Source organism: Miniopterus schreibersii (genome assembly GCF_964146895.1).
Source record: "Miniopterus schreibersii genome assembly, chromosome: 2".
Taxonomy (NCBI): Eukaryota; Metazoa; Chordata; class Mammalia; order Chiroptera; family Miniopteridae; genus Miniopterus; species Miniopterus schreibersii.
Window position 1 is genome coordinate 126,209,820 of NC_138102.1, and position 15,108 is coordinate 126,224,927.

Consider the following 15,108-nt stretch of genomic DNA (forward strand, 5'->3'; position numbering starts at 1 on the left):
GGTCTTAAAAGATGAACAAGACAGTTTGCCTGCATTCAAAGTGTTCACAGTCTAGCCCAGCAACAAGGCCAGGAAGAAAAGACTATGAACCGCGAGATAATGACTATGAGGGATGATGGCACATGGTATTCTAAGAGTAGAGAGAAGGCGGATGACTAACTCTTCCCGGGGGAGTCAGGAACCCTCTACTTGTATTCCGAATAGCTTTTAATCTACTCTTTTGTTACTATTTTCTTTCACTGTGGGCCATTATTATATTTGTACTGCAATCTGACCAGAATGTCTAATGACAAAAAGACTCCTATTATTAACATGGGTATTTATAAATTAGAATATATGCTTATAGTACATTAACCCACAGTCCTCTACTTCTCTTGTTAAAATGAGGCTTAAATTTCATTTTCAGTAGGAAACTACACAGAATACGTGTTTTAATACACATACATGTTTTAAATGTGTATACATAGTATCGTCACTAGAATCCTGAGCCTTAGAAATGTTCATCACGTATATGTGTGTGTGTACTTTCCTGAGTGTAGGTATACGTATATGCATATTCACCACCACAGTAAATTTTGTGCATTTTTCCCATGGTAGTCAGTTCACACAATAAAGCTAAATATCCATCTGGGGCACTTGTAGTAGATTTTTTCCAGCATTCCTTGTCTAGAAACTCCTTTTTTTTTTTTTTTGCCACACTCTCCCATCTACAGATGAAGCAGAAGATGCCATGTTCCTATTACATGACTCCACATGTGCATCCTCTAGTCACAGTGACCAGAGATGATCCTGTGATGCAAGCAAGGGCAACCAAGACGCTCCCTATATGTTTGGGAATTTATAAAGGTCCCTTTCCCTCTTGGGGCCTTCACTGCAACATGGAAAGCTTGGCAACTTTTGGCAGCAATAGTCCACCATGTGAATTAAACAATAGAGGAAGCCTGTCCTTGGTGAGAGAGGAAAGCAAAGCAGAAGCAGCATGGACAAGGACCTGAACTAGGATTCCCAAGTTTCTCACAGTGCTCCAAGCCCCAAGTCCATCTCTGACCTGAGGTTCCTTGAGATACCCCAATAACTTTATAATAAATTTCCTTTTTTGCTTAAGCTCAAATTGAGATTTTGTAACTTGCTAATATAAAGAATGCTGACTAATGAAATTCTATATAACCAGTTATAACAGTGTAGGTTGTATATCCAAGAGTTGGCCAAGGCAAATGAAAACCCTCATTGGTTGTGACAGCCAATTCATAATACACAGTATATATGGAGAAAGGAAACTACAGAGCTGTTATTAACTTAAATCTCAAAGTCAATCTTGACTCTTTGCTCTTTTGCTTCCTCACATTTACTTTTTCCTATCTTTTATCTCTCACCAAATAATACCAATTCTTCCTTTAAAATGCCTTTCATATCTATACTATGTTATTCATTTAAATTACAACTACTCTAGTCCAGAGTTTCTTAGTCCAGAGTTTCTGGACTCCCTGCTTCCAGTCTCATGTCCATGTATTGTGCATGCTTTTCTCAGAAAGATTATAAAAATTATACATATCATGTCTCTAGCTTTTAAATTTCAGTGGCTCTTTTTGTTAACTGAACAAAATCTTAAAATTTAGCCAGGCATCAAGCTCTTTGACAATCTAGTTTCCATCTACCTCTCAAACTTAAATAACACTACTCCCTTCTATGACTTCTGAATATCTAATCAAATTAATTGTCATCATCAAAGTCAGTACAATGTGTCAGACACTGTGTTTATGATTTTATAAACATAATTTTGCATACTACTTATAACAACTCTGTTGCTTTTCAAATGAGTTGTCAAATTCTTTGATACTATTACCATTGAAAGATGGTATCTATGTCCCCTCTGCTAGGATCGGTGCCAACCTACGTTTACAACTAACAGAATAACCTCAAAGTGACACTGTTTAACTTCTTAGGCTAAGTCAGAAAAGGTAATACAATGTCTACCTTGCTAAGAAAAAGAGAGAAAAAAGATGGTGACTAATACAATCTATGTAACCTTTTATAATGGAATAAATAGACAGTATAAATCTCTTGGTACACTCACCTTTGGAAGTCTGAATTACCAGGAAGAAGTCTGACAACATTAGGCTACCATGCTGCAAGGAAGCTCAAGCCACATGGAAAGACCACTTATAAATGCTCCAGATGAGAGCCCAACTAAGGGCTGAGACAACAGCTAACACCAAGTAAAGATACTTAGTAATGAAGGCCCCAGATAATTCTGGCTCCTGGCTGTCAAATCACACCCACATATCAAGTCTACAGGTGTGACATTGTAGAGCAGACATCAGTCGTTCCCTGCTCTGTACTGTTCGTACTACTGACCCACAGAATCCATAAGGAGTGATTTCTTATTCAGCAATACCAACTAAAGCCAATTTTAGTACCTGAAAGTGGGGCATTACCATAACAAAGCCTCAAAACATGTGGCATTGGCTTTAGGACTAAACTGTGGGCAAAAGTTTGAAGACCCTTGAGAAGGTTATTAGCAAAAGATTCGTTGACCTCACAGAAGCTGTTGGTGAGGGCTTGAAGAATATTAAGGTGAATAGTATTGGAAGCTAAAGGAAAGAGGACCTTTGTGGTGTAATGGAAGAAAGTTTGGCAACACTGTTGCCTCTGGTATCATGGAAAATGAGAACTATCTACTGAACTATATTTTCTAGATAAGATTTCCAGGCGTAACACTCAAAGTACCACCTGCTTCCACTCACTGGCCATAAAAATTGCAAAAAAGGAGAGAAGAGCTTAAGAACAAAATGTCCAGTTTCCAAGCAAAATTTCAAAATAAAAATCAGGACTTGCTGAGCTTGAAATTAAAACTCTCTCTTCATCACAGCCTCTCCAGATGGCAAAAGTAGGAAACAGCCCCAGGGATAAAAATACACGTCACTGTCAGGAAAACATGGTCTAAAGATGAAACCAAGAATATGACTTCAAAAACGAAGACTTCAGACACTCTTAAAGTGATGCCTCATAGACCTTTGGAAAACCCCAAAGGTTTTCTGAGGATCTTAAAGGTATGCCTCAAAACCTTCTCTGTTAAATTATAAAGCATCTAAGAATGTTAAGGGTAAAAGCCTCAAGGTAGACAAAGGCTCATCTTAAAGAGACTTGTGGATATAGTTTTGTGTAATGGAATGGATATAACTTGATGCATAAAAAGCCAACATTTTTTATATAATTATAAATTATATTAAACCATACCTGCTTAGACTTAAAGCCACAGAACCAATAAAAAAGAAAAATAAGTCTTTGGACACACAACTTTTTACTGGTAGAAAGCAAGCTCAGGAGGCTGTTCAATTGCAAACACAAACTTCTTTTTAGTTGGTGGAGAAAAGTTGCTTTACAAGGCAAAACTAAGAGCCCAAAGGGTGGGGCCAAGCTCCAGAAAGAACAATTCATAGGAAACAGCCATGAGCCATAAATAAGGAATTGCCAACATATGCCCAGTTGGATTTCAAAATTGCTATGGGCCAGAAACTGTCCTCTCATTCTCTCTATTCTTGACTGAAAAGGTCTATTGCAATCATTATATTCTCATCTTAACATTGTGTCTTGGGGTGGGGGGTGGGAGTGGGGCTAGATCATTTGTCTCTTTAGTTAAGTCATCAGGAAGAGACAAACCATGCCTATGAAACAAATCCCAAGTAGTCTCATCTGCACTCAGATCTAAACTAGATTGTAAGATCCTTGACCTCAAACTTGAGTCTGATGCTATAATGAATCAGACTTATTGGTGAGTGCATTTTGTATGTGTAATGAATGTAAATAATTTGTGGCCAGAGAGCAGACTGTATTGATTTTAAAACAAGTCCACAAATTCTTTGACACTCCCCATCAAGAGGTTGGATCTATGCTCTTAGTGACTTACTTGTAACCTTTAAAAATCAGTAAAAGGGATGCTGTGGATAATTCAGCAAAGGTCATGTAGCTTCTACTTAGTTCTTTTGGGACATTTGCCTTTGGAGCTACTTCACCATGTAAGAAATCCAACCACCCTAAGGCCACCATGTTTTGAGCAAGCCCAGGTTATGTGTAAAGGCCACATATAAATGCTATGACCAACAGGCCCAGCTGACATTGCAAAAGATTGGCAGAACAACCACCAGACACTTAGTGAAGACTGGCCAGGTGATTCTGGTCTCTAGTTATCGAGTCACCCTTAATCATCAAGTCTCCCCAGCTGAGGGCCCTGACATCACTGATAAGAGACACTGTGCCCTTCCAAATTCATGACCCACTGAAACTTTTAGCATATTAAATGGTTGCTTTATGCACTAAATTCCGGAGTTTGTTATGCCATGATAGTAACAAGAACAATATTATAAAGGAAGAATTTATATTTTCAGTTCTCAAACAAGAAAACCAGGATAAAAAGAGGTTAAGTAATTAACCAATGTCATAGAGAAGCAAAGCAAAAATTCTAAAACAAACTTATCCGATTCTAAAATCCATGTTTATAACTATAAAGTTGCATATTTCCCATATATAATCCCTGTCTCTTTGTCTTTTCTTAATACATCCCCTGTCAAGGATTATATGCTCACATTCACCTGCTTCTCTAAGACCAAATCATCATTCAGGGCCATATTCAATCCTATCTCCCCCATGAAGAACATACCTAGATTCCAACCATTAGCAAGTTCTCTCTCTTCAAAACTGTCTTTAACTTATTTTCTACAACTTTAATTTGACAATTATTGAATGCTAGTAACACTAATTCACAGTTAGTGAATTCATTGCTTTTCCAATGCACATTCCTTGCCTACCTTCTTGAATTATGTCCTTAGACAAGGGTTGAAAATCCAAACGTCTACAGAATGAAATCAGGAAATATACATGGACTAGATGCAAAAGTACAAAAGTGGTCTTGATTAAGTTGTACTGGGAAGCAAATGCCCCATGTAAATGGGTCAACCACACTCACCTTCAGCATGCATATATCACCCCCTGACATATGATGCTTTGTTTATTGTCACTGTATTCTCATTAAGATGTAAGTTTCTTGAGAGTAGAAACCTTGTCTACTTTGTTCACTTCTATATCAGCAGAGCTTAGAACAATACCTGACACTCAGTCAATAAATATCTGTTGAAGGAATAAATGAATTAATAAATGCTAACAAGCTGTAATGTGGGCCCAATAATCTTTCCATATTTTTCAAGAGAAGCCAGAAATAAATAATTTTATGTGCAATTTCCCAATTTCTAAATGTTGTCAGCTAATGATAAAAATGTGAAGCCATGTTAGGGATGGGTAAACAAAACACGTCTGCAGGCTTAGATTCAATCTGAAAGCTTCATTTGCAATCTCTATACTAGAGGGATCGTAAGCTGTTTTTTATCTTTCTAATTTCTTAAGATAGTGCCTTGTGGAGTGTAGATAACTTGATAAGCAAATAATGATGAGGCTTCAAATATGCACACTTGAGGCACTGCTACAATTCAGCTATGTATTATTAAGATGCCACTCAAGTTGCTCTCTCATGTCCTGAAGGAAACTGCTTCAGCTTCTGATCCACAATGACCTCCTGGACCTCACATAGCCATCCCACTTCCAAGATTTTAAAACTAAACTTCCACTCCTTCTAGCTGTTAAGGGTTGAGAAATGTCATTCCCATGGGCTCCCAGTAATAAAGAGGAAAGGCAGTGGAAAGAAAATAGATTGGATTTCCAAGGGGTGACAGAAAAAGAGAACTAGGTTTTAAACCATATTTCCACAGTTGATAAAGTAAGGGCTCCCACTGGCAATTTTGTTTTCCTTTTTACACTTCTTAGTATTTTTAGATTATGCAATCCAAAATTTTATTTCAGCTGACCTTTCAGTGTTCTCTAGTAGCATGTTTTATCTTTCCTACATAAAAATTATTAAGGAGGACTTTTTAAATGTTTACTAATTACTTAACTCTAATACAGAGTCACATTTAAATAATTAGAGTGTGTGGGTCATTTAAACATGGGTCACTTAGCAGCGAGCATAATTGTGAAGGGCTGAGAGCACTTTCAAGAAAACATACTTGGGAAAAACATTTCACCTGTGCCGCTAGCTGACCCAAGGCAAGTCAATCATCATCTTCGGGAGACGTAAAAGGAAATTAGATGTCTTGATGTTCCTTTTCTGTGTGTGGTCCAATGTGTACAGCCTTTAAATATTCAGACATCACAAACATCAGAGGAATTCAACTTATCAAATGAATATAAGTCCAAGAGAGTAAAATGTCATCCAGCCCTCTGTAGCCAGCATTTAGGAGGTTATTTTGATGATTATGCAGATGAACTCACTGTATACAGTTCTTCAATAATGGCATGAATTTTGTATGCGGGCAGATTTTATTTTTTAAAATAGGCTCCACAGTGATTTAAATTGAAACTAACAGTGAGAAAAATTTATTTAGCCAAACCTATATTTCAAAATTTAGGTTGTTATAGAATTGTGAACTTCCTACAGAATAAAAATATAGATTTCTATTCACTTATTTTGTTATGTTCAAGCAACACTGAATATGATGGCCACTGGATGGGGAGAATCATTACTCGAGTTCAGCTATAAACACACAGGTGACATGGTGAGACAGAGCTCCTAGGGCACAGGGTGGAAAAGCCTAAAATTTGAAATCAGACCAACAGAAGTTTCACTCGCCACTCCACCACCTACTTCGTTTGTAACCCTTGGAAAATTACTTAATTTCTTTAAGCCTCAATTTACTCATTTGGAAAAATGGAATCATAATACCTTGCTTTAGGATTTATATGAAAATTAAAACAAATGTGTATTTAGAGTGTAAGTCACTGAAATGAGGAGGAAGTTGTTAACTCAGCATGGCTGACCTGGTCTCAGTAATTGAATGCAGTAAGATGCAAAAAATGCCTAGAACACTATGGTGTCCCAAACAGTAGTGTCATAAAGAGTCCAATTGATTCTTATGATAAATATAATACAGACAGTAATTCTCCAGGCTTACTATATACTACCCTTCCTTGTGAACATATTTTTATACATTTTGGTGCTATGAGCTAAAAGAAGCTTGATACCATACAAAAACTCTAGCACACTGGCAGAACTTATATACGAAAATGTTCACTGGAGCATTGCTGTTAGTCACTGAAAATCAGAAATCTTAGAATGTTCATCTATAAGAAAATGACAAATTTTGATGTATTTATTCAACCATTCTATTCAGATAAACCACAAAAACATAATCTTAAGCAAAAACTAAAATGAAATGAAACTAAGCTGCAGAAGGATGCCTATAATAATAAACCACTTGTATGATATGTTAAAGCTTGACATCTATTGTAATTACATAGTAATATACATGAATAGGGCAAACACCAAATTCAGTAGAGTGATTATCTCGAAGGAAGGAAGCAAGAGATGAGATCAGGCAGGGGCGCAGGGAGAGCTTCAACTCCATCCAATATGCTTTACTTCTTCAAAAATGTATTAGACTGAAGCAAAGACAGTAAATGTTTAGATTCTATAGAGCTCGCTCGTGGGTATATGGAGCATATTATGTTACTCTCCACATTTTCTGTATATTTGAAATGTTTCACAATAAAAAGAAGCAGCTTTCCCAGTCATACAAATATTTCCCAAACAAACAGCCGAGTATGGAGAGACAGGAGATGAAGAGGGCCCGGGATGACAGGGGAAGGGGGGAGCAGAGCCTAAGCGGGCTGGGTAGAGCAGAGACATTCCTCTCCTACTCTGAGATGGGAAAGATCATTTATCTCCCATGGGTTAAGGAAAGAATTCAGCCATATAAATGTGAAGAGAATAGGAGTAATTCATTGTTAATCCAGAAATCAGATTACTTTACAGAGCGTACATACTCCAAAGACATCATTAAGTTTAAAATACTTACTACAACACCGCTCTTGGTGATAGTTTCTCTGTATGTGAAGTTGCAGATAGCCCAGGCTAAGTAATATGTGGACATGAGAGGGGTCTGTGAAAAGTGATCCGTAACCCATCCATCTTCCTCAAACACAGATGTTTCCACAGGCATGTTAGATAAAGATAAGTAGGTTGCTTGATGCTTGATGCTGATTTTAAACGTTGCCTTGTAGATGGGCTCATCAAAACAAGGAAATGCCTTTCTGGCATGTGTAGGAGAAAACTGAGTAACACCAAGGAATCTGGAAAAAAGAAAATGACATTCCCAATTACACTTAGGGCTTGAGTTATGACCACATTTCATGCTTCTACTGATATACTTTTGCCCAATTGCAAGATACTTTTCTGAACCAAACTTAAGTTCATTAAAACACAATACACATATTTCCCCAACAATAAAAGTTCTTTGGGGAAGTTTTTTGTCTCAAAGTAAATTCTCTATACCCAAAGCAGTACCTGTTAGACAAAACATCATAGTCTGCAGAAAAACAACTCATTGGCATCACATTGGCAAACACTGGAAAATAATAATCCTCTTTTTTGGCATGCCTCCCTTTCCTCCATGAAGCTATACAACATTGAAAGTCAGTGAAACTAAAATCCAGAAGTTGTCATCAGATACATATAGGACATAGACCTTCACTGGGAAACATCTGTGCCCTCAAATTTCATCAAGACATGACCTGATTTTATTAAGAAACCTGACAGAACTTGGTCTGAACTCTGACTCTACAACCTTCTAAGCCATATCATGCTGTAACAATTACTAAATTTCCCTAAGGTGCAGTTGTTCATTCCTTAAAATAAAATAATCTTGCTCGACTCGGAAAGGAAGCTTTTGTAAAGCTTGGCGGGGGGGGGGGGCTGTAAAGCACCTATCACAGCGAATAGGTGAATAGCACCCAGCAGGTAGTTAATAAGTAGCAGCCAGTCAAAAACCAGCAGCCACCGATTGACATTATCTTCAAACTTTCTTTGAGCGCTGTAACATATGTCTACACTGAGTAATCTAGGCACTATTGGTTTTTAGTACTCATAATATATATTTATAATATTATGGCATGTTAATATAATAAATATTTATATAATAAACCTGTCAATGTGTGTATATGTACATATATAAATGTACATATAAAATATATTTAATGCCTTCAAGTTTTCAGATCAAGCTGCAAAGTTGCTTATTAAAATGCTAACTAGAAACAACTTGTTTTCACAGTTTAGGATTACAAATGAAAATGCTCATATTAAGTACTTTAAGAAGGACACTATTAACTTAAAGAAGGTCATTATTTATGAAAACATTCATAACAAAAGTTAATTAAACCTTTTTAACAATGCTAGTTGCAAAACTTGATATAAGGCAACTCAATATCAGACTCTGTAAAACATTACCGAGTTCTAAAGTTATGTTTTTAAATAGCTGTTTCTCCCGTAAGTACTTCTGCCACCTCTCCCTTCTCCATTATCCTAGGTATACATGGTTAAAATAACAAGGCACACTTCCCCACCAAGACTGAACTTGGCCTCAAAATTATTCTCAGCACAGCACTTCAGGCAGCAACTACCAATCAATAGGGGTTGATGTGTGTATTGAATCTTATTGGCTATCCTTGGCTCAAACCATGAGGTGCAAATGTTTAGACCATTTTTAAATTATGAGGCTTACATTTATCATTGATGGCCTACCTTTTTGAAGCTTAGTTTTGAAATAGAGAAAAATAAGACATTTTTAAGATTAATTGTATACTGATTCTCAGAGAAAGAGTTTTTGGAAGTTATATTGGAAATACTACAGGGCTGCTACATACCAGCCTTGGCTAAATCACTTAATTGCCTGAACCTATTTTTTCATTAGTAGAAGAAAAACAATAATGTTTTCTAGGTCTTCCTTACAAAACTTTTGAGATGATAAAATGAGATAATATATGGAAAAGAAGTTTTTAAGTATAAATCTTCTGAAAAATTTAAGGTTAAAGTTGGAAGCAACCTTAGAAACAAACTGTCCAACTCTCATAAATTTCTAAAATGAAAAAGTAGTTCCATAGGGTTAAGTGATTTGTCTAAAGTTACACAGGCAATTATGCAAAGCTGGGTTTAGAATTCACATTTTCTATATCTGAATAAGAAGTAATTATATTTCAAAAACAGTAAAATTAATCTTTAGCCATAATTTATAAACAATGTTTTAATTCAATTGTTGGTAATAAAAGTTCTTTCTAAATTTGCCAGAATCATGGAAATACTTTTCTCTATTATTTTTACTGATAACAATATAATTTTTGCTTAATTAAATGTAAGTACCTTTTAGTTTAAATGCACCCATTTACTACTTTCTTATACATTTGTCTTATATAATGTTCTTGAATCTTATCTTTCAATCTTGTTAACTAAAATGTCCACTGAGCTTGATATTTCTCTACTGAATATTTCTCTATTTAAAAGACATCTATGAGATTTCATATGTGAAAAAAAGTGTTCCTTTTTAACTTTAAAGTATCTGAGAACTCCAATTCCAGTCACTGAACAATTAGATATTATCAGCTATATGCGAGCTCTTCATTATTAAGAACATGGTAAGATTTTTTTAAAGATATAATCGTTTTGCCCTTAAGTTCTTTGCAGTCTAATTGAAAAGAATATCTATATTTATATATTCTAATACTAACAATACTAGGGGAAAAGTTCTACAAGAGTTCAACAGGGTGGTTGAAATTAGAATGTATTAGTCTTTATATAAATGTCAAAGGTGTCTTTGGCATTAAGTAATTAATGGGTAGGAATTTATTAGCTATAGAGATTCTAAATACCTTTGGGCTAATGAGAAATTAATAAACGAAATATATATGCAAAAGAATCACATCGTGCAGTCTCTTTTTGCCTTATGTAGTAAGTAAATACGTTAGTACAGCTAGAAATGTAAATAACTGATTCTTAGGGTTGAAAGGAACTGGAGAAATCATTTAGTGACTCTTTCTGCAATTAATATTCTAAATGAATTCATACATAGAGTATATATCTATGCACAGAGGGCCAACATATATTCTGATAATGTCTAAATGAGAAAATACCAATTTCACAGTCTGGCACCTAAGGATGATTGCAATTGAATTTCAATTCAGTATTTAGGAAATCAAAAAAAGTCCCTTGGTAAAGAAGAGCAGTAGGACTAGATTACAGTTACGGTCTTTTCCAAGCTTGAGATCCTATAACTGAACAAAAATCGGAACTAAAATATTCCCTGAATTTGATGAGGTTAATTACACTACCACTAAGTAGCTTTTTACTATAAGTTCTATAATGCATGTGCCTCTCTCAATCATTCTTTGAGTGTTTAATACTGAGGAGAAAAAAATATCTTTGCATCCTTCCCTCAAGGAGTTTATACTCTAAATAAAAGAAGTTAAGTATATACCTAAACAGGCATCATACAAAAAGCCATTACAAAGAGGGAAAATGTGGGAAGAAATTACGTTATCTATCCTGCAGCAGGGTTTTCCAGTATCGGTAGCACTACATTTTAGGTCGGGGATGTTCATTGTCCGGGGCTGGCCTGTCCACTGCAGGATGTTCAGCAGCAGCATCCCCGCCTCTACCACTAGGTGCCAGTAGCACCCCCTCTCCCCAGCTGTGACAACCAAAATGTTTCGAAACTGCAAATGTCCCCTGGGGGACAAAACTGACCCAACTGAGAGCTACCGGCCTTAAGAACTGAAGGAAGCATAAGAATTGGTCTTGAAGCCTGGCTAGTATTTTAAGGGCCAGAGACAGATGGAGAAGTGAGCAAGCTGACTCTGGGTAGCACAGAAATACGCCTTTAAGGAAGCTTTGACTCATTTATTAAGTGTCTACTCTCTTACAGATTCTGGTGTTATCAGATCTCAGCATTGCCAGTTCATCTCTAAGACCTCTCTCACCCTTGATACTCTCTAACAAAGAGGTCTAATTTCAAATTCAGTGCCCAACAGTGCTTGTTGGGTTTCAAAAATACAATTTTGTCTTCACTGCATATATTTTAAGAAGACTTCTTTTCTGCTTACTGGCATTAAAAACATCAAAGAGGCTCTAGAAAAGGTGATGTGGGATAGAAAATAATGAGTTTGGATTTGAGTAAATTTTAAGTGAGTCTGAGGTAATAAATAGCAAGACACCAGGTAAAAGAAATACCAAAAAAAATTAAAAATAGAAAACATTTTAATATATCATATGGATATGAAATACATATATAAATAAAACAAAAAGTAAAATAAAACAGGAGGCAGAAGTTAATGGGGAAAAGCATATCGTTGTCTGTTTTTTTTTCTTGCTTTCTAAAACAAAATCATTTTTTATCTTTTAATGAATCCCTCTATGACCATAAAAAAAATTCCACTTCCAAATGTGACATTCTGAAAGTCATTCCAAGGATGTCACTTTAGCATAACTAAAAAAAAAAATGAATAATATACCTGTATTTTAATTCTTTTCTATCTAGAATAAATTACTTGATTTCTTAACAACTTGTCTATTTGACATTTTGGATGAGCTAAGGAGAGCTTAAAGCTCTCTGTTGCCTCTGAAGGATATAGAGAATTGATTTCTTCTTATTTCTGCGGAAGTTCACCAGGCAAGCTACTTGTGTCAGGTCATTATGATAAGATTCAGCAGAAGTAATGCATTAATGTTGGCTGATATTGCCAAGAAATTACAGAATGTGATACAAAACAATTTCTGTTCCATTATTTTCACTTTGCTTTTCGTAAAGTTAAAATATGCAGAGGAAACAAACATTTGCATAGCACTGTTCGTATTAAAAATTGATTCATGACTTTTCACCATGGAACCCACCAAACCCAAGAGAACCTCACAAACAGCGCAGCGTATTTCAGAGGTTTCCGTTTTGGCCACTTCTATGCATACCACACATACAGCGCAGTGAAAAATGGTCTTTGAACATGCTTCTGTTGAAACTGCAAATTGCCTAGCATTGTCATAGTTTAAGATTGGTAATAAAAAGCTCCCAACATCTAAAGAAAAGTTCTAATGGGCCATCTAGTTACTATTCAACTGTTTATAGTAAATGGGCTGTTACAAGGTCATGGAAGTTACACATGTCCCATTTCAAGTTAAGGCTGTTAATCAAAATGCAAATTATTACTCAATGAGAAAACATTTTAAGTCAAAAAGCATATTGTTTAGACTGTGTGTTTTTATGTACTTCAATGAGTCATTAAACCTCTGCCATTTCAGAAGAGAAGTACTCCTGCTGAATATTCAGGGCTATAAGCAAGCGTGTAGTCTATTTTTTTAAATAACCATTCTAGTAAACTAAAAACATAATGCAATAATGCCAGCAATATGTATGTAGGAAGTGGTGCATGTGTGAATAATCGTGTTATAAAAACAGAGCATAATATTCATAATTGTTTTCCTATTTATGTACTAAATACTCTTATCAAAAATGAGTACTGAGCATTTGATCACCATTGATGAAGAATATTATGAATATATAACATTATTGTTCTGGGCCATAATGTTAGGTTTTCATGAGAATAAATAAACGAGTGTCTGAGACTCATTTGTTTAATATTGGAAGGAGGCAAAGCCTGATGTAAGGATTATAAAGTACTGCTACTGTCAGAATGCCAATAAAGTCTTGAGAACAATATCGAATGACTGATGTGCCTTTCCCTTGGCACTCGGGATTTTTCTGTTTGCTGTCCTGACTTCCAGTGACAAGGGGAGCACTCTCCTGGCCCTTGAGCCGCTGGTTTCTGCTCTTCTCACTGCTGATACAGAGAAGTGCCATAATCCGAGAGCCGTGCATGCCTTATGTTTCCCACACTCCTCCTGCTCCCTCAACCCTCTCCATGTCTCAGGGTCTGAACCAAGCATGGGGCTTGTCGAGCTGTAAAATACCACAGCCTTTCTCTTCACTCTCTTCTTCATGGCAAAGGGGCTCTGTTCCTTCCTCTCCCTGTCTTTTGAACTCTGCTTGGGCGGCATAACAAACAGTGGTAGGAGGAATGTCCACAGTGACCAGTTCCCCACTGTCTCGCTACTAGGGGGAAACCCCAAGGCAATACATTGACCCTAATCAACCTACTACCAGCCCAAGTAGCAGCTCTCTCTCCAGCCATAGAATAATAAAATATTAATACCCACCAAAGTACTTTCCAATTACTGGACTCTATTTTTAATGCCTTATTTCTTAACTCATGTAATCCTTACAATAACCCTATGAAACAGGTTGTCATTATCACCATTTTCTAGTTGAGGATACCAGACCCGTAACAATTAGGAAAGGCAAGGTCATAAAGCTAACTAGTGGCAGAATCAGAACACGAACCCAGGCAGTTGGTTCCAGAGTCCCAGAACACACTAAACAAGCACACATGTTTAAATCCAGCAAACAGAAGTGGCTTGAACATATTATTAAAAGGGGTAAAAAGGAACCAAGAGCAGTAATTTTGAAACTCCATTCTTTGTTCAACCTCTGATTTTTTATTTACTCTTTTTTTTTTTTTTTTTTTGAGAAAAGATCTCAATAATTAAACTAAAACTTCAGCATGCAAGTCAACAAAGGTCTGCACCGGGAACAATGAATTAACCCCTGTCTCTGTGCAAGTAGTACCAGAGCTCCTTAAACCCCGGGCCGCTCAGGTAGTCAGAGGCTGAGAAGGCACTCCTGCAATCAGGTGAACAGGAGGTGAGCCTGGGGCCCTTCACCCCACTTCAGCCCCCCCAATCTTGCCCGTCTTATTCCACCCTCACAGCCCGGCCTCCATCATCTAGCTGTGCCTGTTTGTGAATCATTTCATATTGCCCCGGAAACTGAGAAAAGCAGGGAGTATTTTTTTTCATTTTTATATTCTCCCAAATTCTATGTAGTAAAATTCTGTCTGTTGGAGAAAACATCCACTCTCTAGTGGCAAAAGGCAGGATTGCAAGGGACTTTGAAAAACTCTGGAGGAACCCAGGCACTATTGCAAATCTAAAAGGATATAAAGGACAAGCAGAAAACTGAAAAGACAATGCTGGTAACGATGGTGCTGATTATTGCTGGGGCTGGGAGGATGACCATGGGGTGACAGAGGGTGCCCTTCCTTATAGACTATAAGGCATTTATGCATCAAAGGTAAATTATTTCTTACTCTCTTTATAACATTCTCTAAAGTCATGCTTAAATAAGCAAA

At 36.5% G+C, this 15,108-nt stretch overlaps 1 protein-coding gene across 1 annotated transcript in view; it reads right to left on the minus strand.

Moving 5' to 3' along the window:
• Window positions 1-15,108, minus strand: part of TRHDE (thyrotropin releasing hormone degrading enzyme) — a gene marked incomplete at its 5' end in the record, with an annotated part of 326,090 nt that overhangs the window by 305,562 nt on the left and 5,420 nt on the right. Inside the window, one exon of the mRNA XM_081130892.1 lies at window positions 7,902-8,175. Coding sequence (XP_080987018.1) covers window positions 7,902-8,175 — 274 coding nt within the window. The remainder of the gene's footprint in view (window positions 1-7,901; window positions 8,176-15,108) is intronic.